This window comes from Arachis hypogaea, chromosome 13 (assembly GCF_003086295.3).
Source record: "Arachis hypogaea cultivar Tifrunner chromosome 13, arahy.Tifrunner.gnm2.J5K5, whole genome shotgun sequence".
Classification (NCBI taxonomy): Eukaryota; Viridiplantae; Streptophyta; class Magnoliopsida; order Fabales; family Fabaceae; genus Arachis; species Arachis hypogaea.
The window spans coordinates 89,796,001-89,823,077 of record NC_092048.1 but is presented as its reverse complement, the minus strand read 5'-3'; the positions used below and the strand labels follow the sequence as shown (position 1 = coordinate 89,823,077).

General features: G+C 33.9%; 1 protein-coding gene across 3 annotated transcripts; it reads left to right on the top strand.

Moving 5' to 3' along the window:
• The first annotated feature begins 3,902 nt into the window (after nucleotides 1-3,902).
• LOC112732359 (K(+) efflux antiporter 4) lies at nucleotides 3,903-10,654 on the top strand. 3 transcript variants are annotated; one of them, XR_011869803.1, is made up of 20 exons: nucleotides 3,903-4,437; nucleotides 5,048-5,091; nucleotides 5,442-5,500; nucleotides 5,630-5,708; nucleotides 5,880-5,941; nucleotides 6,064-6,139; nucleotides 6,218-6,292; nucleotides 6,519-6,590; nucleotides 6,684-6,767; nucleotides 6,910-6,978; nucleotides 7,236-7,313; nucleotides 7,482-7,570; nucleotides 7,724-7,820; nucleotides 7,895-7,948; nucleotides 8,147-8,242; nucleotides 8,895-9,083; nucleotides 9,162-9,257; nucleotides 9,459-9,503; nucleotides 9,910-9,999; nucleotides 10,102-10,654. XR_011869803.1 is itself a non-coding variant. In XM_025781061.3 (20 exons), the coding sequence occupies exons 1-20, from the start codon at nucleotides 4,197-4,199 to the stop codon at nucleotides 10,180-10,182; spliced, it is 1,758 nt and encodes a 585-aa protein (XP_025636846.1). In that variant the 5' UTR covers nucleotides 3,916-4,196; the 3' UTR covers nucleotides 10,183-10,654. The 3 variants fall into 3 exon arrangements, 2 of the variants coding, with proteins under 2 accessions (XP_025636846.1, XP_025636848.1); XM_025781061.3 differs by having other exon boundaries at nucleotides 3,916-4,437; nucleotides 9,180-9,257; XM_025781063.3 differs by lacking the exons at nucleotides 9,459-9,503; nucleotides 9,910-9,999; nucleotides 10,102-10,654 and having other exon boundaries at nucleotides 3,916-4,437; nucleotides 9,162-9,393.
• The last annotated feature ends 16,423 nt before the right edge of the window (nucleotides 10,655-27,077 follow it).

Genomic DNA, 27,077 nt, shown 5'->3' with positions numbered 1-27,077 from the left:
ACTCTCATGGATATTCACTAAAGAACCAGAAGATTCTTAAAACTAGTGAATTTTGTTGTGCTGCATGTTCTCGAGGGAAGTTAATTTTAAGGCCATCACCGGTAAAGATTGGATTTGAGTCCCCTGAATTCCTAGAAAGGATTCAAGGTGATATATGTGGACCTATTCATCCACCATGTGGATCTTTTAGATATTTTATGGTCCTGATAGACGCATCTTCGAGATGGTCACATGTGTGCTTATTATCTTCTCGCAACCTGGCGTTTGCGAGATTACTAGCTCAAATTATTCGATTAAAAGCACAATTTCCAGAAAATCCAATTAAAGCAATTCGTCTTGATAATGCTGGTGAATTTACTTCCCAAGCTTTTGATGCTTATTGTATGGCTAATGGAATAAGTGTTGAACATCCAGTAGCTTATGTTCACACACAAAATGGGTTAGCAGAATCACTTATTAAGTGCCTCCAATTAATTGTTAGACCCTTGCTTATGAGAACAAATCTCCCAACCTCGGTTTGGGGGCATGCTATTTTACATGCCGCAGCACTTATTCGTTTGAGGCCAACGAGTTATCATCAATTCTCTCCTATACAATTAGCTTTTGGCCAGCAGCCAAATGTTTCCCATTTAAGAATATTTGGGTGTGCGATATATGTTCCCATTGCACCACCTAATCGCACCAAAATGGGACCCCAAAGAAAATTGGGGATATATGTTGGATATGATTCTCCCTCTATAGTGAGGTATCTTGAGATACAAACTGGTGATGTGTTTAAAGCCCGGTTTGCGGATTGTCATTTTGATGAATCAAAATTTCCAACATTAGGGGGAGAGAATAAGCTTCCTGAAAAGGAACTTAATTGGAATGCATCATCATTGATGCATTTAGATCCTCGATCAGGGCAAGGTGAACTAGAAGTTCAAAAGATTATACATTTGCAAAGAATAGCAAATGAACTGCCTGATGCATTTTCCGATACAAAGAGGATAACCAAATCTTACATACCAGCGAAAAATACCTCAATTCGAATTGACGTCCCAGTAGGACAAGTAGCCACTGAAGCAAATTCATGCCAGAAGCGTGGCAGGGCGGAAAATGTCCCAATTCGAATTGATGTCCCAGTAGGACAAATAGCCACGGAAGCAAATACACGCCAGAAGCGTGGCAGGCCTGTCGGTTCCAAAGACAAAAATCCTCGAAAGAGAAAAGAGGTAAATAATATTCCTGTTGAAAAAGACATAGTAAAGACACATACAGTTGTCCAAAATTCTGATATAACACCAGAAGACGCTCAGGTACCTGAAAATTGTGAAAATGACGAGATCTCGATAAATTATGTCTTTATAGGAGAGAAATGGGACCGAAATAAGACAATTGTCAATGAAATATTTGCATATAATGTGGCATTAAATATCATGCATGAAAGTAAGGATATTGAGCCAAGATCAGTTGAAGAATGTCGACAAAGAAATGATTGGCCAAAATGGGAAGCAGCCATGAAGGCTGAATTAGACTCACTTGCAAAACGTGAAGTCTTTGGACCTGTAGTCCGTACACCTGAAGATGTAAAACCTGTTGGATATAAGTGGGTATTTGTGAGAAAACGAAATAAGAAAAATGAAGTTGTGCGCTATAAAGCCCGACTTGTAGCACAAGGTTTTTCACAAAGGCCCGGTATAGATTATGAAGAAACGTATTCCCCTGTAGTGGATGCGATAACATTGCGTTATTTGGTCAGTTTATCTGCATATCATAAACTGCATATGCATTTAATGGATGTGGTAACAGCCTACTTATACGGCTCATTAGATCGAGATATCTATATGAAAGTCCCTGAAGGACTAAAGATATCTAAACCATCCAATGAATATTCGCAAGGGTTATACTCAGTCAAATTGCAAAGATCTTTATATGGTCTAAAGCAATCTGGACGAATGTGGTATAATCGTCTTACTGAGTATCTGGCCAAAAACGGATTCAAGAATGATGATATCTGTCCATGTGTTTTTATAAAGAAATCTGCATCTGGATTCGTTATAATTGCTGTGTACGTTGATGATTTAAATATCATTAGGACTCCTGAAGAGATTCCAACAATTATAAAAACTCTAAAAGAAGAGTTTGAGATGAAAGATCTTGGAAAGACTAAGTTTTGTCTCGGCCTGCAGATCGAGCATATAAAAGGTGGGATCTTTATTCATCAAACAACATACACAGAAAAGATCTTGAAAAGATTTTATATGGATAAGTCACATCCATTAAATACCCCAATGATCGTAAGATCTTTGGATGTGAAAAAGGATCAATTCCGCCCTAAAGAAGAAAATGAAGATATCCTTGGTCCTGAAGTACCATATCTTAGTGCCATTGGAGCGCTAATGTATCTTGCTAATAATACGCGACCTGACATATCATTCGCGGTGAATTTACTAGCAAGGTATAGTTCCTCTCCAACCAGAAGACATTGGAGTGGAATCAAACAAATTTTTCGATATCTTCATGGAACGGTTGATATGGGATTGTTTTATCCCTATGGATCCAAGTCACAACTAGTTGGCTATGCAGATGCTGGATACTTGTCTGATCCACATAAAGGGAGATCTCAAACAGGATATCTGTTTACATATGGTGGAACAGCTATATCATGGAGGTCCACGAAACAGACGATAGCAGCAACCTCCTCTAATCATGCTGAAATACTGGCGATTCATGAAGCTAGTCGCGAGTGTTTTTGGCTGAGAAGTCTAATTCAATATATTCTGTCATCATGTGGACTAATTGATCATAAGATAGCTCCAACTGTCCTGTTTGAAGATAATACAGCATGCATTGCTCAACTTAAGGGTGGATACATCAAAGGTGATAGAACAAAGCATATTTCTCCCAAATTCTTCTTCACTTATGATCTTCAAAATCAAGGGACAATTGATGTCCAACAGATCCGTTCAAGTGACAATCTGGCAGATTTATTTACAAAGTCACTCCCAAAATCCTCCTTTGAAAGATTGGTACATGAGATTGGGATGCGCCGATTTCGAGACGTTAAATGATGTCGGCAAGAGGGGGAGACTGTACTCTTTTTTCCTTGGTCAGGTTTTTTTCCATTGGGTTTTTCTTGACAAGGTTTTTAATGAGGCAGTCCCAATCACAAAGGATATTGTACTCTTTTTCCTTCACTAAGGTTTTTCCCACAGGGTTTTCTTTAGTAAGGTTTTAATGAGGCAATAATCCTAAATGGTCATCTAAGGGGGAGTGTTGTGATAGGAATGGGACGTGGATGCCCATTTCCTATATAAAGTTTACATTCTCAAAAGAGAATGAAATAAATGAAGGTTGACAATATCCCTTCCATAAGCTTATAAATAGGAGGTGAACCTCTGTGAATGTAACAGAACAAAAAATACCATTCTCCCTTTCTTTTCATACACAAGCAAATAATAATAAATCAATCCTCTTTTATGCTGCAATCAAATACTCTTCTCCTTATATTTTTACTATAATTCTTTCTCTTCTTTTATTTTATAAGTATTTTAAATTCTATTTTCTATTACTCTTTACATATAATATTAATAGCAATATTAATCATCTTTATTATATTGAGATTGTAACAATAAACAAATGCGATTCTCTCTCTTTATTTTTAATACTTCTTTCTATCTTTGTATATATATACACAATACAACATATAATTTTATTATATATATATAAATTATTATTGAACTAATTATTTTAATACTAAAATCTTCTATTTATACAATTTTATTTTATATATATCTTTTATTTTATAACATTTTATACTATTAAAAATATTAATAATAATTAATTAATAATTACAAATCACAAAATTTACTTTGTGGGTAACACTTCCCATTATGTTATTCTTTTGGGGGGTGCACTGTGTAACACGCGCCTGAATGAGCATAGTTGAGTTCTGCCCTCCTCACTGCAGTCGCAGAACATGGAGGATTGGAGGATGATTTGGTACTTTCACACTTACACTCCACAACACAACGCTTCTTTCCCCTTTCGCTCTCACTGCTTTCACACATTTTCCCTCTGCTGCATCTTCCTTTGCGTAACATAGCCATTTTCGCGCGCCAACCACCTTCCTCTTATTAATTCTCCGGCAGTGTAGCCAACTCTCCCGTTCTCTCTCTCTCTCTCTCTCTCTCTCTCTCTCTCTCGTCTGGGAGATGAGGTTGTTATCGCATTCGATTCTTAACATCCTCCTTCTCTGCGACCTGCTTCTCTTTTGCCCCTCATTCTTCTCTCTCGTCGCTGCTGAGTCGGAGTCCGAGCCGGAGCTTCTCCTCCGGGGAGCCAACGCAACCGCCACCGGCAATGCCTCGCTTGCGAGATCCGGCGAGGATAGCTTCGCCAACATGATTGATCGGGCGCTCGAGAGAGAGTTCCCCGAGAATGAGCAGAATGAAGGTTCGCAGATCTACGTTCTTTTCACTTTTTCTTATTCATACACATTTTCTGTATTTGGCTTGTTTAATTTGGTAGCCGAACCTCTTCTGATCGTGTTTATGAGTTATGCCTGTGAAATATGAATATTCTGAAATGCCGTGAGGTTGCAGTTCCAATTTCCTTTGAATGCCTTAATCTGTAATTTCCGGATTTGAATTGTGAGCTGGACGTGCTTCCGGTTTAGATTCTTCTGCTTTCTTTATTCTCTTAGTAATGCATTTCGTTTCGGTTTTTATGATGAACAAGGAGAACCACTGGAATCCTTTGGGCTTTCGAATATTTTCCTGTCAGGAAGACTATATGAAGTTACTTATATCAGTTTCATCCATTTCTAAAATCATGCAAGGACATGAGGACATTTTAAGTAACGTTAAAGTTTAGAAGTGTGTGCTTATCTTGAAAATACGTATTCTTACAGAAATTGAGAATAGGATGTAATGCATATAAGTAATTTGATCCAACCTTCCTATTTACTTTTATTTTCAATGAACGCGTTGGTATAAACTGACACGTGTGATTGTGGAAAATTTTACTCAAATGAATTTTGGCATATACTTGGATTCTTTTGCAGGTAATGATGCTGGCGGTTTCAACAATAGTGTTGCTGAACAGCAGGTATGTAGCGAATTGCTTTTAGCAATACTGGGCCAATTGTGTCTAGCACTCTAGTCATCATGATTTCAGTAATATAGGTATAGCTCTTGGTCATGGTTCATTCTGTTGGGAATTTAAGTCCACTGTTGATATTTTGTTAGAAGAGAATTGAATTGAGCTTGGATAGAAATCACAATTGATAATGACGTAGATGCATATTTCTCTTATGATGCATCAAATCGTGATTTAGATTTCTTTAGCCGGGTGATGAATTTCATGATGCTTTTAGGGTTTTATGTGCTTGACTGCTTGAGTTATTATTAGCCATTGAATATACTTATGGTCTAATGTCCTTCCTTCTCGTTGTACAGGCTGTTTTGGAAACTGTTGCTAGAGTTAAGTCCAAGAAAAATGAGAGCAAAGAAGAAAAGTAAGCACATCTTTCCTAAAGAAAGAATAGGATTTTTTTTTTCTTTTTATAAGAGGGAACCGACTTTTAAAAATACAAGGCAATAATATAACTATTTTCATTATATGACATTTGATAAGTTTCTGTCAGATCATTTCATATTCATGATGTTTTCCATTTGGATACTGAGAATCGTGCAGAGGATATGCCAACCTTAATTGATCGAAAGGTGTGTTTCATTCAAGCTCCTGAAGTGATATTTCAAACTTTGAGAATGCTATTTATTACCAAAACTTCATCATAATATGCTTGAAATTTCTGTACACTATCTTCTTAAAAGTGGAGGGTTTTTTTTTTCAAAATATATTTTTTTAATGTTTTTCTATTGATTCATCTTCAGGATAATGTGTTTATCATCTCCAATCCCAAGTCAAAGTATCCTGTTCTTCAAGTAGATTTGAGGTTTAGTTATTGTTCTTTACATTTTCAGTTTTCTTTCCTCTTCAAGTAGCATTAACTGTATCTGTGGTTGCAACTTTGAAGTAGTGATGCTGCTAAAACTGTTTGGTATGCCATATTTGCAGATTGATATCAGATCTTGTGGTTGTCATTGTTTCTGCAACATGTGGTGGCATTGCCTTTGCTTGTGCTGGACAACCGGTTTGAACATAAAAATTGCTTTTTCTATTTATATTTCTGCCATATATCTTAAGAGTGGTTACTTATTCAAAATTTCAGGTTATGACAGGATATCTGTTGGCAGGATCACTCATTGGACCTGGTGGCTTGAGTTTTGTTAGTGAAATGGTCCAAGTATGTTGCCCTTATTCTTTTGTTATGTACCCTTAAGATTCCGCCTTTCTTTTCTCCAGTCACATAATTTAAAAAGAAAGGTAGTATGTGAGTGGGACCAAGATGTTATTTATCATGTCTTTATATCATCATATGTGATATGTTGACATCGAGTAGTAAATAAAAATGTAGACCAATTTGTCTTCTAGGTTCTAATAATCTCATATACTGCTTCCATCACTTGCAGGTTGAGACTGTTGCTCAATTTGGTGTTATCTTTTTGCTTTTTGCATTGGGATTAGAATTTTCAACAACAAAGGTTGACTTGTATACTTATATATTCAGTTAGCTTATACTCACATAATTTTAGCTCACCCATATTTTTTATGAACCTGTCTATTCATTTTTACAGCTTCGAGTTGTTCGAGCGGTGGCTATTCTTGGCGGTCTACTTCAAATTTTCTTATTTATGTGCTTGTGTGGAATAACAGCTACGGTATGTTTGATATTTTTACAATACTATCCAAAGGTGATTTGATTCTAATTAAATATACAAACTAAATTTTGGATTTGGGTCCATTTGCTAATATATAGTTGAAATTGTTTTATAAATGAATTCACTTAAATCTTTCCTGCAGCTATGTGGTGGTAAATCATCTGAAGGAATATTTGTGGGTGCATTTCTTTCTATGTCTTCGACAGCAGTGGTAATTTCTTGAACACGTTGTTTCTACTTGTGTTAGATTGTCAAGGAGAAATTTATGTGGCATGACCTGGTGACTGGACTGGTGTAGTTTAGTGAAGTTACTTATTGAATAAATTCTGAAGAATTTAAGCTTTATTTATCACTTTAATTTTTATGGTATTATTCTTCCTGAAGTAACACCAAGACTTCTCTTCAGATATTTTATTTCTGCGTTAAAGTACTGCTACTTAACGCTTTTATTTCTTGTTTGACACATAGGTCTTGAAATTCTTGATGGAAAGGAATAGTGTCAATGCCCTTCATGGTCAGGTTACAATTGGAACACTGATTCTGCAGGTTTGTACTATTATGTTTATATTTCAGATGCATATATATGACTGGAACAGTTCTTCAACCAATTCTTAAAAACAGAGTGCAGACTAATGCTATAAGCTGATATTCTTTATTGAGGTTTTCTCTCACACAATTTCTGATGCAATATTCAAAATCATTGGTTCCTGTCAGGATTGTGCTGTTGGTTTGCTCTTTGCATTGCTTCCAGTATTGGGTGGAACATCAGGTGTTCTTCAGGGAGTAATATCCATGACTAAATCGTGAGTAAATTATACAATTGATTGTGTTCCACTTTGATTTGATGTGCTGATCTGACTAAATTCTTTTTTTTCTTTTTTTTTTTTTGGATGATATACCTATTTCAGTTACTTATTCGGTTATTCCTTATGATTTTACTAATTTCCTTGCTTCAGGTTGGTCATCTTAATTGCTTTTTTGGCCATTTTGTCGATAGTATCTCGTACTTGTGTACCATGGTTTCTTAGGCTTATGATAAGCCTATCATCTCAGGTGAAAATAGAACTATATTCTTCTATTTGAATGTTTTCTTCATACATTAGTTTAACTTCTTTTTTATTGTGCAGACCAATGAACTTTATCAATTGGCATCAGTGGCATTCTGCCTACTTGTGGCTTGGGTGTGTCTTCTTCTATTCTTAATCTTCATTACTTCGCAAAAGTATTTCCTTCTGGATATATCATAGTCTGTTTTGTAATCTAGTATCTATGAGATTGCCCTTTGTCATTATGAAGTCCTGGTCGTTCTTTATATATTTTCTTCTCTGATGCCATCCAAACAACTTTTGCGCCTTTGACAATTTGTTATTTCATTTCAGTGTAGTGATAAGTTGGGTTTAAGTCTCGAACTTGGTTCCTTTGCTGCGGGTGTGATGATATCAACAACAGATCTTGGTCAACATACACTAGAACAAGTAACACCTCCCCCTCCCCCCCCCTCCTCCCCCCCCCCCCCTTTTTTTTCTTTTCTCTTTTTTTGAGTATCTTATATTCTTTGTACTTTCAAACTATCAAAATGTTATGTTTTTAGGAGTTGGAAGCTTCCCAATGGCTCCAACCTCTATAAATTTCCATCCGTTTGATCTTTTCATAACTATTGTAGAAGAATGCAAAATGGCCTTTGATTGTGTTTGTTCCTATTCTTTCTATCCTCAAATTAGTAGTAGGAATTTCCAATGTAACAGAGTAGCCATATAAAAGTTTTATTATTCTCTGTGGGCCATCAACTTAGATGAAGTTGAGTTGGCGTATATATTAAAAGACTTGGTAGTTACAGGGTACATAGGTCCCCCTTCCTTCTTGGCTCTTAGCTCTTGCTACTTGTTTGATTATTCTTTGTTCAAATTTTTATCATTGATGTTGTGTAGCCATAAAGTTATTCCGATGAAATCTTCCTTGGTGAAGGATATAATAATCTTCTCTTCTTTTGTCCCATCTATCAAAGCCAACTTAGCTTAATAAGTTAAAGGCAGTACCCAACTAAATTTCAGGGAAACTTGTTGAAGCAGATAAGTTTAAGAATATTCTCTAATGCTTACTTGAGCTTACCCAATTTGTTGATGTTAGGTTGAGCCAATTCGCAACTTTTTTGCTGCACTGTTCTTGGCCAGCATTGGGATGCTTATACATGTCCATTTTCTTTGGAATCATGTTGACATCTTATTGGCAGCTGTTATACTGGTGATCATCATAAAGACAATTGTAGCTGCATCTGTTGTCAAGGGGTTTGGTTACAACAACAAGACTTCACTTCTTGTAAGATTTGACATCAGTAAATACAATTACATCTACTTGTTGATTACATCATAAGTTTCATTGACGGAGGAACCTTAGGTTATTCTACATGTGTAGGTTGGGATGTCTTTGGCACAAATTGGGGAGTTTGCCTTTGTTCTTCTCAGTCGTGCTTCAAATCTTCATCTAGTGGAGGTGATTGCTTCATCACGAATGTTGGTTTGAGCTTCTTTGTGCTTATGCTTAGGCTTAGGAAGACAATGTACCTTTTCTTCCTAAGTAGTTGGAGACAACTGTAGCACTTTTCGTGGCTGTGTTATTACCATTTGAAGTATGAACTTTATTATTTTGTTGCCTATAAATACTTGTATGCAACTGAACTGATCCTTACTGCAGGGAAAGTTGTATCTATTACTCCTTGGAACAACGGCTCTCAGTCTGGTATGCATCAACTATTTGACAGAATGATAGTTTTACATAGTATTCTAATAAAACATTGTTGATTTATTGTTCTTTCAAGCAATCCCAATGTGTTCATCTGTCATGAGGTCAAATTAGTAATGTTTCTTTAGGTACATAACTATATTATATTCATTTTGTTGTTCATTTGACAATCATAAACATCTATAAGCAGGGTATCATTAGTAACTTTCGAAAGTTTCATTAGGTTATGACTTGGAAGTAATATATTGGGTCTTCCTGTGTAAGAATTCTTATTCTAAAGTTGAACATTATAGCCAATTTCTTGGGTAATCTTATAAAGATTTGATTATGAATTCTCAGGTATTTTTAGTTGATTATGTTATTCGTAGAAATTTTGAAGCTTATGCTGGTGGAAATAATGCAGGTGACTACACCTCTGCTTTTCAAGTTAATTCCTGCCGTGGTACATCTTGGTGCTTTGCTGCGGTGGTTCCCTCCTGATAGTCCATCTGAGGTAACTTCATAGCTTAATTAACTCGGGAGGGGGACTTATAATCTTTTATAGCATTGTTGCATCAAGTCTCGAGAGGATCCTGAATATGATTTATCCTTCCAGATTCCCTATAAGGGGGACAGCTTTCGGTCAGACAGTGCTAAGCGTGTTACTTTGTTGGTTCAAGGCTCTCATAATTCATGATGTTAAAATAGATCAGAAATGCAATTTGCTGCTCTATCAGATGGCTTGTACTTTTGAGGAAGACAGGAAACATAGTGCAAATGAGTTTGTCCAAGAGAATACATTTGCCGTCGTAAAGGAATACATATATACTGCATGCCTTTCGGACCAGTCTCAGGAGACGATCAATGCCAAACGCTGCTGGCAGAGAGGGTCACGAGTTTGAACCGGATCCATTCACTAACATGGTAACTTGGGCCATATTGTTATTAACTTGGGTGGCCTAATTTTGTGTATAAATTAATGTCCAGTCGCTGTTAGTAGGGGCAATTCATTTTAGGTGCATTCCTTTTTTTTTTCTTCTCCACCTCATTATTTTTCTGTTTCTTTAATCCAAATTTTGGGTTGATCGGTTTTCAAATATGTATAAGTTGTTCTGTAAAAGTCTAGAAATCAAGGCAATAATCAAATTCAAATGTATCATGTTGCGATCCCTGGAGTTACTGTGCCGCTCTTCTTTAAACAATTAAACTGCTTATGACCATGACCCAGATGTGGTGTGTACAAGAGAGAGACATAAATCCACGAAAGTCATTTTAATTAAGATTGAGAGCATGCTTTCTGAAGCAAAACTTAAGCTAACCCCATCCACTTAATCCAGGGTTGGACTGGATACGTATGATTGGATGGATCCCAACTTCATAGACACCGGAAAAATTATTCTTCTCTTTAGAGCAAAATATGTTCATTCTCCCCTAACCCTATCTAGCATCTACCTTTAAATCTCATATTAAGGATCAAGATTACTTCATGCATGAAGAATGTGAAAGAACGTCTCTTAGCTCTTTAACTACACATATCTAATTATCTACCCTTTTAGGCTCTTATAAGTTATAACAACTGCTATGTTCTGATGAACGATAACGGGTGAAATAATAAAGAGGAGTGATTTATTTGGCTAAAGGTGTATGATTGCAAACGATTTTAAAGTGGATGGTTGGATGGCAAAGAGTTGAATGACAATGAATGAAATGATGACATCTTGTCTATTTCTTGCTACTCGAACTCCTCAAATTTTTTGTTCCTCTAACACGGGTCAACGAGAGGAATAAACTACATGACGTGTGTGTGTATATTTTACTTTATTTTATCCTCTAAAGAAAACAATCTTCCGTTTGATCCTCCAATATGGAGAGGCAAAAGAATTGGAGAGTTTATCTCTCCTTACAATTCCAGTAGCAGTTAAAGTAATTCTCAAATGCAATCTCAGTAAGATAAATCACTTGTTCCTCTAATTATAATTCCTCTTAACATAGCATCAAATTCAGCATAGCAAGAATGTCTTGTAACTTTTGGTCTCTCTCGTGGTTTTGTGCCCTAGTTTTTGCGGTGCACGTGCGTGCAGACGAGATAAAGAAGATGGAGAGTAAGAAGGTGTGTGTTGCATTTGTGTAACGGGATGGCGTTATTAGAAATTAGAAGCGTGTGCATGCATGGGCGTCAGAATGGTGAGTCATGATGGTAATTAATGAATGGTTGTGATGAGGCCGGTCTCTGGCAAATAATCCAATGGAAATGTAATTAATAAGAGAAAGTATAGGGAGCCAATGACCTAAGCGTACAATGTGTACAATGAAAGTTTAGAAAGTATTAGAGATATGATTATTAGTGTTACATTGTCCTATCAGGTTATACTTTTGGGATGAGTGGTTTCAGGATATGGTATTAGAGTTCCAAAATTGTACGCTTAGGCCATTGGCTCCCTAGCACTACTCAAATTTTTAACGCATATTTTGATTACCCGTTTAATTCACTTTATATTAACTTTTCCTGTTTTAATTGTTATAATTGAGAGATTATTTTTAATTATAAATATTGTGAAAAATAGATTCAAAAATAAAATAGATGAATTTTTGTTAATTTTTTATCTATTTTATTATATAAAAGTTGAATTTTTACACTTAATGATAAAGCTAACGTGGCATGCTTCTGAGAGTTTCCTAATTTATTTTTTTTAATTCATTAAATACAATTCATTACGATAGATTAATTATAGCAACTAATTAATTTGATTAGATATTTAAGTATCATACAATTTAATATTATGTATATCAATTAATTAAATATAATTATTAGAGTATAATTATGATTAATTAGATCAATTAGCATTCTTCAATATATCTGAATATTTATTATACGATATTACGTCTTTATTATTTCGATTCTCTTATTACCTATAAATACTCTTCTATATTGTATCATTCTACATAACTTGAATACCCACAAACCTTTTTTCTATTCCTCTCTCTCCCCTTTCTCTTCTGACAGTTTCGTCTGCGCTCCCTTCCGATAGTTTCGTCTGTGCTCCCTTCTAGCAGTTTCGTCTGGATTTTCTTGTGGCAGTTTCGTCTGCGCTTCCTTCCAGCAGTTTCGTCTACGCTTCCTTCCGGCAGTTCTGTCTGCACCCGTTCTATCAGTTTATGCTTTTTTTTTATTTAGTTGTTTCAAATAGTTTAAGGGGAGATGTTAGAGTACAATTAGCATCAATTAGATCAATTAGCATTATTTAATATATCTGAATATTTATTATAGGATATTACGTCTTTATTATTTTGATTCTCTTAGCACCTATAAATACTCTTCTATATTGCATTATTCTACACAACTTGAATACACACAAACTTTTTCTCTACTGATCTCTTTTACCATTTCTAATAATAATAATAATAAATACAATTTAATTTAGTTAGAAGTTCATTGTTTTATAAAATTATAAAAATAATCTTTTTATCACGTTGGATATTTTAACTCTTTTTTTTCTCTTTGTGAAATTTTGTTTTGCGTTAATTTTGTTTATTTAATGATAAAATATACTCATGTTAATTCTATTATATAATAGTTTGTTTTTCTCTTATATATTTTAATTTGTATAGTTACTATTGATCTTGCTGTTTTCATTTTCTTGAATTGTTCTTTATTTTTTTATGACATGATAATTAAAATAAAAAAAGCAAAGAAAGAAAAAAAAAAAACGATGGCCAAAAGCGGAGGTTAGAAGCTTAAAGCAGCAATATCATTCCTCGGCATTATTATTATTATTAATATGAAATTTATTATTTCTATTCTAACATTCTTTAATACGAGTTTCATTTCTTTTTCTTTATTATTATTAATACTTTCATTATTTTCTTCTCTAATTATAAATCTCCTTATAATAATTTTTTGATAGAATATTTTATTAGTCTAATAGATTTTTTCTCTATTTTTTTGTCAAAAATAATTTATATTAGGAGAAAAAAAGAAGATACAAATTAAATTTTAAAATACAAATTTAAATAAGATGTGCAGAGGGTAACTATTGAATTCATTTGGTAGATTTAAACTCTTTGTATTATCGTCATTGAAAATTTCAAATACTATTATAAAATTCTAGATATTTTTTTATCTTATTGTTCTTAAATTATACATTATACTGTGTATTTGAATAGTTTTATCTTTTTTAAAATAAGTGTGACATTATATACTTTTTTGAATACAAAAGGGATAATAAAGTTGAAGTGAGTAACAAAATTGATTATATAATAAGATATAAAATTTTTAGAATTTCTAGCACAATTGACAAATTTTTAGTTTCAAAATAAATTTTTACTCTATTTTGATCTTTTTTTATAATTTTTTCTTGATTTCTTAATTAATTATGATTATAATAATTCATCACAAAGTTGTGTTTTGTAGAGAAAATTTATCAATCACAAAATACAGAATACTTAACAAAAAAATTTAAAAAAAATATTGATTAATCACAAAATAAAAAATTATGAATTGTACTTTAATTATGTTGTAAAATACAAATTGGGATATTTAAAATTAGTTTTCTACCATTAATGTTAACTTAAATTATAATAAGGTAAAAATAAAAATTGTATATAATAATTTAATTTAATTATTTATACTATCAAAATTATTTTTTATTATATCCCATTTATTTTTATTTATTGGTGATCTTTAATTGTCTATTTTAAATAAAAATTTAAATTAATTTTTTTAATTAGGAATATAATTATTGTGACATTTGCTTTGCTTAGTAATATTTTTTAATTTATTTAATCTAATTAATCATCTCTTTCTTATTTTATGCTAATTTTACTAATTAAAGTTAATAAATTTCAGTTGTTTTAATTCTTGCAATTTTTTTTCTAATAATGTATTTTAATTAATGTATTAATATAATTTTAATATTTATATATCATTAATAATAATAATCTCATCTTAAAGTGATATTTTATTCCCCATATATATATATATATATATATATATATGTTTAATTGTAAAAAATATACTATTTTTTTATACGATTAGATTAGATATATTTATATTTAATTTATTTGATTACTTAATTAAAATTAATTATATTAAAAAATTAGATTAAGACTATGGTAGACTAATTATATTTTTATTATTAATTATATTAAAAAATTAAAATTATATATAATAGATTATCATTATTTTATTATTTTTTATTTTTGATATTAAATCAATATTTAGTTTTTTATTATTATTAATTTTTATTCTCTTATTCTATGTGTTTATTCACATAAATCTTGCTGAATTAAATAAGATACTGTATATCTTCTTTTTATTCCTCTTTTATATACAGATAAAGTTTATTAAATTATTTTCCTTTCATCTAATAATTTTGTTTCTCTTTTATTTATATTTATTTCTTTCAATATTTTATTGATTCTTATTTTTCTAAATTTTACTTTAATTTATATATTTGTTCTTATTACACCTAACATTTTTTATTTATGTGTAATATACATTCTTATATATGTTATAAATATATGATTTGATTCGATTAACTCATCAAATTTTTTTTGAAAAGTCTAAAGCTAAAGCACAAAATCATATTTAAAGATATTTTACTTTTTTAACTAAAAAATGTAATATTTCTTGCCATATTTCTTGAAATCCTAAGTTAAATATGAATATTGATTTTTAAAATAGAATAAATATATTTTTTATTTTTTTGCATTAAAAATAATATTCTATCAATGTTAGAATTATTTAGATGGATAAGTAATAGTGAATATAGAATTATTTAGGATGGGCAGAACTAAGTACATTTTTTTATTGAAAATACGAATTTAAAAATATTATATTTAATTTTCAATAATCAACCTCTCATTGAACCATTATATGTTCAAAAGATTTTTGAAGAAATGAAATAATTTTAGATATATAATTTTTTGTAAAAATTTAATTAATTCAAGATATTTATTGTCGTAGATTAGAAAAGTAAATTAAAATGACAATTTAATATTTCTATACTCTTAAAATATTATTTATTTATTTATTTTTCTATCATTTTTTATCATCCAATAATCACATTAATATAATTTAATTCAATAAAATTATTTATCATCATTTGATTGAATACAAATGATATTTTATCTAAAAATTTTATGATTTCTCAACCTCAAGATCATCCATGTTAAATCATTAAGAAATGTAACTAAGAGCGCAGAAGCGTCCCTTCATTCAAGAGCATGATTGAGATCAGAGAGTTTGACTTTTGTGATTTTTTAATCTTTGTCAATCAAAACCTTCTGTATCTGATAGGGATGAATCACAACTCTACTGTGGAAAAAGAGCTACGGAGGCGAATTTGATATGTTGGATACCAAAATTCTGAAGTCATTATTTATATTTGAGTATGACACTTATTAAACTCTAAAACTCAAATAAAATACTATCTATGGTTTTAATCTCATTTATCAAAATCAAAAGTAATAATGAATTATTTAATTCAGTATTTATGACAATAAATGAGATCACCGTTATATAAGTCATTTAATGTGAAATTACTTAATGTTGAGTTAAGAAATTAACTAAATTAATTAATGATGACAAATATTATTTTTGTGCAATTATCTAATTAATGTTAAAAATTTATGATTAAGTGTTGCAGGCTAAAAAATAATACACAACAGCAGCCCAATTGGATAAATATAAAAACAAGGCTGGTGGGCTACAAATCAATAGAAGCCCAAAGAAAACAAAGCAAGGAATCAATGGGCTGAAATAAAAAGATCCGATCCAAGCCCGATAGCAAGCAATTTCCCCTCATTTGCTTTCACCAAAAGCAACGTTCACTTTTTCCCTCTTGGTCAGAAATCAGAGAAGTGAGAGAGAGCTTAGTTCCTAAGCCAGTCACCGAAGAAGAAAGAAAGAGAAGGTTAAGCAAGAAAGGTTGAGGTCTAATCAAACCAAATCAAGCTAAGGCAGAGGTCAAAGGTAACACATTTCCTCTTACATGCATATTATTTTCTTCTCCTCTTCTCAACTCTCTGCCAGTCTGAAATGGGATACATGGGAAGGATAATCTCTGCTCTACACTGCTGTGTATCTACGGTCAAAAGACTGTATTAGGGACCAAGTAGTGTTTCAATGGCCAAGATATGGGTTTACCATTGAAAATATTTCTTCCTGGCTGTCATGAGGCTTTCGGTCAAGAAAGAAGGTCAGAACCAAAGTTCCTATTTTGAGGATTAACGGGAAAAAGTGAGATGATGAGTTGGTGAAGCATACAGCTCGAGAGTTGACCTAGGAGAGAGCAACTCAGCAACATGCAAGGAGATACAAAAGAAGTTGGCTCACTATTTAAAAGAAAAGGAGAGATAACCAGCGTTTTAAGGTGTATGTTCTGAGAAGAGTTCTCTAAAGAAGTTAATCAATTTGGACAGTGCTTCCTAGTCAAAGGAGCATTTCGCCAGAATGAGGAATTAAATCAAAGGCAAGCAAATCTGGTTTATCACATAGCAAAGAGGCTGTTGAAGCATTAATCTCCTTCATTTTTTACAAATTGTAATTCTATTTTTAATGTTTATCTTTCTGTAATTTATTGAGGTAATAGGCTGAATGAGAGATTCACTGAAAAAGCCTAAGAGTGGAAAGAGGCAGAGAGATACACATGAGTGAAAAGTCTAGAGTTATTTCAGATTTCTTTAGGTTGTGTATGTGTCTTATATCTTGTACCTGTGAGGTACCCCTTTCTTAGTTGGGTTAGCACTAAGAGTGAAGAGTTAGGTATTAGCATAACCAAGTCAAGTTAGGTTAGAACTTGAGTGTGAAAGGATTGTGTCAATCCTGTGGAATTGGTGTATGTAATACTTTAACTATAGTAGAAATTCCACCACTATTGTGGTGGAGACTGGACGTAGGTTGCATTGCACAAGGCAACCGAACCAGGATACATGATGGTGTCAGCTTCTCTCTTCCCTGCTTTGTTCTGTTTTCTGATATTCATGAGACAAAATAAAATTATCTCATAATTTTCTGCTGCTGAGTTCTAACAGATTCAGATTGCAAGTTTATTTTAAAAGGGTTATTTCATTAAAGTAAAAGAAGGTCATAGATTCAACCCCCTTCTCTAAGACTTGTACAATCTTGAATTGGTATCAGGAGCCTTGGTCTCAAGAATCAAGCTTCACCGCTTGGAGCAAAGGTCCAATGGCGAACAACTTGGACACAACCACGGTTGCCTACACTCTAACTGAAGTCCAGTCAAACAATAGGCCTCCCTTCTTCAACGGGAAGAACTATGCCTACTGGAAAGAGAGGATGAAGATCTTCATCCAATCCATTGACTACAACATATGGAAGATTATTGTGAGCAGTCCTGAGATTCCAACAAAAATAAGTGCTAATGGAGTGGTGACTCCAAAAGAAGAAGCTGAATGGAATGAAAATGACAAGAAGAAGATAGAGCTGAATGCTAAAGCCATCAACCTTCTTTACTGTGCTATCAGCTTTGAAGAGTACCGAAAGGTGTCTAGATGCAAGACAGCCAAAGAAATTTGGGAAAAACTCCAGGTTACACACGAAGGCACTAAACAGGTCAAAGAAACGAGGATTGATATGCTGCGAAAAAAGTACGAGATGTTTAATATGAAGGATGGAGAAAGCATTGATGAAGTGTTTGAGATATTCTCAATCATAATCAACAACCTTGATGCTATGGGTACAAACTACTCAGAACAAACCCTAGTGAGAAAACTCCTTAGAAGCCTTACAAAGGAATGGGAAACCACTGCCACTGTCCTAGCCGAGAGCAATAACCTAAGCCCTATAACCTATGATGAGCTGAGAGGAAAACTCCTTGCCTATGAAACCACACACACAAACCCGGACTCAAAGAAAAAGGGAATAGCCCCCAAGTCAAAAATAGAATCAAAAGAGAGTGAGTCTAGTGATGGTATCTCAGATGATGAGCTTATGTTTTTTGTAAGGAGACTTAGAAGGATGATGAAGAATAAGGGCAAGTACAAGGGTTCAAGCTCAAAGGAACACAAGATGGACTTGATCAAGGTGACTTGTCATCATTGCAAGGAGGCTGGACATTTCAAGCTAAGCTGTCCAAAGCTCAAGAAGGAGGACAAAGGGAAGAAAGAAAAGAAGAGAGTGCTCATGGCATCTTGGGAGGAGCTTGAGAATGATTCGAATGAGGAAGAAGATTCTGAAAGTGAAGACAAAATCTGCTTCATAGCTGGTAATGATCATGTTGATGAGGTAAATTATTATGACTTGTCCATAGATGATTTGTATGCTATAATTGATGATCTTACACTAAATTCCTCAAAACTGTTGGATAAATACAATAAATGCAGATCTGAAAAAGATGTGTTAAAAGCTGAAAATGAATTTTTAAGAGAAAAGGTGAAAGAAACTGAATGTGCTTTAGATATTATTGAAGAAAACAGATTTCTAAAATCTGAACTTGAAAAACTAAAAGAAAAGCACATTGTGGATCCTTCTTAAAAGCTTATTGCTGAAAATAAAAGATTAAATGAAATGATTAAAAAGCTGAATAGTGATTTAGCAAAATTTGCTCAAACTTCTAGTAACTTGGACAAATTACTTGCAAGTCAAAGACTATTATTTGAAAAATCTGGTTTAGGTTATGTTACCAAGGAAAGTGCAATTTTTAATAATTCCTCTATGAAATTTGTGGCTTTTTCATCAAACACTAAATCCACATCCAACAAATCTGGTATTGGATATATTTCCACACTTGAGGAGAAATTTGATGAAGTGTACACCAGTGAAACTGAGCCTTCACCAAGAACCAAACCTACTTCAAATAGGTCAGGTCTGGGATACATTTTGAATAATGAGATTGCTTTAAAAAAACCACCATTTTACAACAAAACCTCATATTCGAAAAGTCCAAAAGCTTTCAAAAATTCTGGTTGGAATGCTTTTGCAAAGAGGAACAATTATACCAAAAATCAGTTTGTCAAAAAAAAAAATGCACCTTTTCCAAAAACTAGAAAATTTCAATCTTTTAATCATTTCCAACATAATAAATCACCTCAATTTTAGCAATATGCATCAGAAAATCACTGCTTTAATTGCAAAAAAATTGGTCACTCATATCTATAATGCTTCATTGAGAAAAGAATTCTAGGTAACCAGATTTACAATGTTGTGTGTGATTTCAATGCACTTGGGCAACCAAGATGGATTGACTTCAAAGGATCCAAATTAATTTGGATACCTAAGGTTACTTGAAGTTTTTATTTCAGATTTGCCTAGAATCCAAGAACAAAAGGGATATGTGGTACTTGAATAGCGGATGCTCAAGGCACATGACTGGAAGGTCAACTTTCTTCATCAAACTAAACAAGTATGTTGGAGGTTTTGTGACCTTTGGAGATGGTGGTAAAGGTAAAATAGTGGCTATTGGAAAAGTAGGTAATAATCACTCCACTTTCATTGATGATGTCTTTTTGGTAAATGGCTTGAGGCACAACCTTTTGAGTATAAGTCAACTTTGTGATCTAGGATATTTAGTGACTTTCAAAAGACTTGAATGCTGTGTGGTAAATGAAAATACTAATGAAGTACTTTTTGTTGCTAAGCATTACAATAATGTGTATGGACTTATCCTTGATGAACTAAAGGATCAAAATGTAGCTTGTTTTTATTCTAAAGAATCTAAAAAGTGGGTATGGCACAAGAGAATGGGTCATGCAAGTATGTTTCAAATAAACAAACTTGTAAAGAAAGGTTTAGTAAGAGGTCTTCCTTTGATACGGTTTGACAAAGACATCACTTGTGATGCTTGCCAAATGGGAAAACAAACAAAAAGTTCATTTAGATCAAAGGAAGACATCTCTACTAAAAGGCCACTTGAATTGCTACATATTGATTTATTTGGTCTAACAAGAACTTAAAGCCTAGGTGGTAAATATTATGGTTTAGTGATTGTGGATGACTATACTAGGTTTGGTTGAGTTTTATTTCTTGCACAAAAAAATGAAGCCTTTTCGGCCTTTGAAGCTTTTAGCAAGAAAATTTAAAATGAAAAGGATTTAAAGATCTCTTCTATAAGAAGTGATCATGGAACTGAATTTGAAAACCATTTGTTTGAATCCTTTCGTGAGGAATTTGGAATATCTCACAACTTCTCTTGTCCAAGAACACCACAACAAAAATGGTGTTGTGGAAAAAAGAAATAGAAGCATTCAAGAAATGACAAGAGCTATGCTTTGTGAGAGCAATGTTCCAAAATTCCTTTGGGTTGAAGCGGTTAACACGGCTTGCCACATTTTGAATAAAACCATCATAAGGAAATTTTTGAAGAAAACACCTTATGAACTTTGGAAAGGTTACCCACCAAACTTGGATCACTTGAACATCTTTGGATGCAAATTCTTTGTTCTTAATAACAAAGATAATTTGGGGAAATTTGATCCAAAGGCGTATGAGTGTTTGTTTGTAGGATATTCCACAACTAGTAAAGCATATAGGGTTTATCATTAAGATGCTAGGATAATTGAGGAGTCCATACATGTTACATTTTGTGATACTAATTTGGTTCAAAGTATTTTGGAAGGCTGTGATACAAGGAATCAAGCTCAAAAGGATGATGAAACTGCACAAAATCATGAAGATGGAAATTCTGGACAAGCTGAACAAAAAACTACAGTTGCTGAAAATTTAAGAGACAATTCTATTTGGTCTCATGAATCTGAAGGAGATCCTGAAGCCACCAGTTCTCTTAATCCCTTGGTAACTGAATCTGCTTTCAAGTCCACCAGACCTCGTGAATGGAGATTCTTGAAGAATTATCCTGAGGAATTTGTCATTGGGGACGTCTCTCATGGGGTTAAAACTCGGTCTTCAACTAGAAAGGTAAGTGAAGAGTCAAACGTTGCTCTTCTCTCTCAAATGGAGCCTAAGAATGTCAAGGAAGCCCTTGATGACCCTTCTTTGGTAAAGGCAATGGAGGATGAGCTTCATGAGTTTTAGAAGAACCAAGTTTGGACATTGGTTCCAAGGCCGAATGGAAAGAAAGTGACCGGCACCAAGTGGATATTTTGGAACAAGTTAGGAGAGGATAGTAGCATTGCAAGAAAGAAAGCAAGGCTAGTGGTACAAGGATATGACTAAGAAGAAGGAATAGACTTTGATGAATCCTTTGCCCCTGTTACCCGAATGGAAGCCATAAGACTTCTCTTAACCTATGTTGCCTTTTGTGGTTTTAAATTATATCAAATGGATATGAAATGTGCATTCTTAAATGGTGTGATAGATAGAGAAGTGTATGTGGAGCAGCCATCGGGTTTTGAAAATAAAGAATTTTCCAACCATGTTTTCAAATTATCAAAAGCTCTCTATGGTTTGAGACAAGCTCCTAGAGCTTGGTATGAGAGACTTAGCACTTTTTTTTGTGAAAAATGGTTTTTAAAGAGGCACCACAAACACAACTCTATTTATCAAGAACTCTAATGATTCTTTCATTCTCTTCAAATATATGTTGATGACATTATTTTTGGATCAGCCAATGAGTCCCTTTGTACTGAATTTGAAAAACTTATGACAAGTGAATTTGACATGAGTATGATGGGTGAACTTAATTTTTTCCTTGGGCTACAAATTAAACAAACTGAAATTGGTATTTTCATTCATCAAGAGAAGTATGCCAAGGAACTAGTTAAGAAATTTGGTATGAAAAATGCCAAACCCATGGGAACTCCCATGCACCCTAATTCAAAATTAGACAAGGAAGAAACTGAGAAAGATGTAGATGAGACTATGTATAGAGGAATGATTGGCTCTCTTATGTACTTAACTTCCTCTAGACCTGATATTGTGCAAAGTGTTGGAATGTGTTCTAAATTCCAATCAAAACTAAAAGAGTCTCATCTTTCTGCAGTAAAGAGGATCATTAGATATGTTCATGGCACATCCAATTTTGGACTTTGGTATCCTAAGATTGATGATTTTTCTGCAGTTGGGTATTATGATGCAGATTTTGCTGGTAATAGAGTTGATAGAAAGAGCACATCAGGCTTATGTTGCTTCCTTGGAAAGTCTTTGAATGTTTGGTCAAGTAAGAAGCAGCCAACAGTGGCTTTATCCACTGCAGAGGCTGAGTATATAGCTGCTTCTTCTTGTTGTTCTCAGCTTTTATGGTTAAAAACACAGCTTTCTAATTACAAATTAAATGCTGAAAATATTCCCTTGTTGTGTGATAATATGAGTGCTATTAATATTTCTAAAAATCTATTTTTGCACTCTAGGACTAAATATACTGAAGTAAGATTTCACTCAATAAGAGAACATGTTCTAAAGGGGGATATTAGCATTCAATTTGTTAAATCAGAGGAGCAATTAGCTGATATTTTCACTAAACCACTAGTTGAGGACATATTTTGCATGCTTAGGACTAGTCTAGGGATTTTAAGCTATGATTCATTATTTGAAAGTTGCTAATGTATTTGCTGGAGTTTTTGTCTCATAAACAGGTATGAGACAATTCTGGGCAAGTGAAGAACCCTCTCTCAAATCAGCGTTCTAAGGCCTTGTTGCATGAACAAAATCATCTGAGCCAACCTCAAAAATCAGAACATGGGTGGTCCAACATGTTTTCTTAAACGAAATCACCTCTGGGCCCAATATGGATGCTACATTTTTTGTTCCTTTTGTTTGTTTTTGTTGGCTTGTGTGTCTTAGTTTATTTATTTTTGTTTTTGTGTCTAAAAAGGTTTCAAATTTTAAAATTAAATTCCTTGTTAAGTTTTTTAAATAACATCAAATCTTTCCTTTTTTTTTGTGATGTCAAGTCATTTCAAGTCAAATATGAGGTAATGCAGCTGCATGGTTTTAGAAAATTTCTTTTGGGTACGGTTACCAATACTTCTTCTTCTCCTTCCATAACTCCTCCAACCCTTCGCTTTCTGCCCACTACCTTTACTGCTTCTCTTCCTTCAAATGTTTGAAACCAACCAAATGAGGAAGGAAACCATATCTCAAAAGCCTCCTCGTGAAAAATCTTCAAGCTTCCGGCAAAGCCAAAACCTTCTACTCGCTCTCAAGACCGAACCTTTACTCCTTCTCTCTCACCTCCTACTTCACCTCCTCGGTCTGATCCCATGGCATGCACGAAAAACCCATCAAGGTTTCCTCCTTCAGCCAAGCAGACACCACCACCGAAGGAACCTCCATCCAAACCTGGTTTGTCGAAGCCGAGTTCTTCAAAAGGGAAACGACCAGCCGTGACTGAACCTTCCACTGAGCCCACTCAACCTAAGACAAGGTCTGTTCCCTTGCGTTCTCAGAGAGGTAAATCTCGACTCCTTCTTAAATCTATTAGAGTACCAGACATTGATCCATTTGCTCATAAATCCCACTTCATGACTTTTCATTCCAACTATAACCCTTATAGATTTAAGTCTGCCATGAACAATGACTTTTATGAAGGAGTTATTAAGTACCGTATCCTATGTCCCTCTTTTCTTGCTGATTTACCATCTTTGAAAAAGAAAGATTTTCCATTTGTTGAAAATTTAGAATTTTTGGACTGGAATCACCTTTTTAACATCAAAAAGCCTGTTTACCCTCTTTTGGTCAAAGAGTTTTATGCTAAAATGACATACCATGAGGGCAGTGTTCATTCTTATGTCAAGGGCAGAGACATTGTACTAGATAATGAAACCATCAGTGATTCACTGAAATACACTGATGTTGGGACTTGTGCTTATACTTCTATTAAGTGGGATGAAGGAGTTGGTATCTCTTTCAATGATGCTTTGGCTCATATCTGTGAACATATTTTCTTGATTGATGGCATTACCCACACTCACAAAGTCCTAGAAAATGAACGTGCTCAGTTGCACTGAATTGTGAATCACATCATACTTCCTCAAAGTGGTTCAAATCAAAAGGTATCTTATACTGACACTCTTGTTTTGTATGCCCTGCTCACTAAAACAGAAATTTCTTTTGCTTATTTGATGGTAAGATACATGTTTGACTCTGTTAGAAGTGAGAAAGACAAAGCCCTTCCTTATGGAATGTTTCTAACTTGTATTTTTTAGCATTTTGGTGTTGACTTATCCAATGAGGATTATGAAAATAGACATTCATATCTAAAGGGAGGTGGTGCAGTGAAACAACAAAAATGACCTACTCGTTCTGAGAGAGTGGTTCTAGATGATGAAGATGATGAGTTTATTCCTGAGGAATCACCTCCTCCTTCCACTGAAGGCACTTCCATCTCCACTGGACAAAAATCTGCTCTGTTTAATGTTGTTCGTGTTGTGGTCCAAGAATTTGTCTCCCAATCCAATCATATGATTGCCATGAGTAAGGAACAAAGGAAGCTAGCAAGCAAGCATGAGAATTTCCTCCGAAAATCAAGACATCAAGTGGCTGTGTTCATGAAGTTCATTGACAATCTTCAACAAGATGAAGATCATGCCACTGATGTTGAAGAGGAAGCTGATTCGGAGGAAAACGGTTCAGATGCCTAGATTTGTCTCATGAAGCTGTTGCTGTTTATTCACTATTGTCTCATGAATATTGTTTCTCTTGTATTTTTTGAACTACTTTCTGTTATTTCCAGATGACTGTAATACTTTAACAACTGCTGCATTTACCTTAAATTAATTTGGTGTTTTAAACTGTGCATTAACACTTTCTTGCAGGTTAAGTGGTGCGGTTTTTACTTGAATTTGCCTATTTTCAACCCTTGATGACAAAAGGGGGAGTAATAGCGCATGAGTAGCAGGATTGTGAATATTTGATTACTTTTTGGAATGTTGATTGCTGCTGCTATAATGTTGTTGGCATGAAAATTTGATTTGCAAATTTTGCTATTGTTGTGATTTTTTTGAAAACTGGAAACTTGCTTTTTATGACATGTTGAATATTGGGCTGGTTTGGTGTTGCTGGTTGTTTAAACTCCCTTAATCAAGTTGAATTATGTGTAGCTCTTTATTGTGCTCTCTATAAGTATAATTTAAACAGGAATGAAGAGAAAAGCATAAGTTTAGGGGGAGCTACTCTTGAAAAGGAAAGGGGGAGCAACACAAAAGCAAGTAACATCATTCAAAGGGAAGTTTCTTAACTATATTAAATTTCAATTCCTTTTATTTAATGTTTAATTATGTTTGTCATCAAGGGGGGATTGTTGAATTAAGAAATTAACTAAATTAATTAATGATGACAAATATTATTTTTGGGCAATTATTTAATTAATGTTAAAAATTTATGATTAAGTGTTGCAGGCCAAAAATAATACACAACAGCAGCCCAATTGGATAAATATAAAAACAAGGCTAGTGGACTACAAATCAATAGAAGCCCAAAGAAAACAAAGCAAGGAATCAATGGGCTGAAATGAAAAGATCCGATCCAAGCCCGAAAGCAAGCAATTCCCCCTCATTTGCTTTCACCAAAAGCAATGTTCACTTTTTCCCTCTTGGTCAGAAATCAGAGAAGTGAGAAAGAGCTTAGTTCCTAAGCTAGTCACCGAAGAAGAAAGAAAGAGAAGGTTAAGCAAGAAAGGTTAAGGTCTAATCAAACCTTACATGCATATTATTTTCTTCTCCTCTTCCCAACTCGCTGCCAGTCCAAAATGGGATACATGAGAAGGATAATCTCTGCTCTACTATCTTGGAGACCAAGTAGTATTTCAATGGCCAAGATCTGGGTTTACCATTGAAAATATTTCTTCCTGGCTGTCATGAGGCTTTCGGTCAAGAAAGAAGGTCAGAACCAAAGTTCCTATTTTGAAGATTAACGGGAAAAAGTGAGATGATGAGTTGGTGAAGCACATTGCTCGAGAGGTGACCTAGGAGAGAGAAACTCAGCAACATGCAAGGAGATACAAAAGAAGTTGGCTCACTATTCAGAAGAAAAGGAGAGATAACCAGCGTTTTGAGGTGTATGTTCTGAGAAAAGTTCTCTGAAGAAGTTCATCAACTTGGACAGTGCTTCCTAGTCAAAGGAGCATTCTCCCAGAATGAGGAACTAAATCAGAGGCAAGCAAATCTGATTTATCACATAGCAAAGAGGCTATTGAAGCATTAATCTCCTTCATGTTTTACAGATTATAATTCTTTTTTTAATGTTTATCTTTTTGTAATTTCTTGAAGTAAAAGACTAAATGAGAGAGTCATTGAAAAAGCCTAAGAGTGGAAAGAGGCAGAGAGATATACATGAGTGAAAAGCCTAGAGTTATTTCAGATTTCTTTAGGTTGTGTATGTGTCTTGTATCTTGTACCTGTGAGGTACCCCTTTCTTAGTTGGGTTAGCACTAAGAGTGAAGAGTTAGGTATTAGCATAACCAAGTCAAGTTAGGTTAGAACTTGAGTGTGAAAAGATTGTGTCAATCCTATGGAATTGGTGTATGTAATACTTTAACTATAGTGGAAATTCCACCACTGTTGTGGTGGAGACTAGACGTAGGTTGCATTGCACAAGGAAACTGAACCAAGATACATGATGGTGTCAGCTTCTCTCTTCCCTGCTTTGTTCTTTTTTCTGATATTCATGAGACAAAATGAAATTGTCTCATAATTTTCCGCTGCTGAGTTCAAATAGATTCAGATTGCAAGTTTGTT

Bases quoted from the DNA above. Each gene is read 5' to 3' on its own strand.
- LOC112732359 (XM_025781061.3), top strand. From the start codon at position 4,197: ATGAGGTTGTTATCGCATTCGATTCTTAACATCCTCCTTCTCTGCGAC. The intron at 5,709-5,879 runs GTGTGTTTCATT...ATTCATCTTCAG, and splicing joins CAACCTTAATTGATCGAAAG to GATAATGTGTTTATCATCTC. The intron at 9,258-9,458 runs GTGATTGCTTCA...TCCTTACTGCAG, and splicing joins CAAATCTTCATCTAGTGGAG to GGAAAGTTGTATCTATTACT.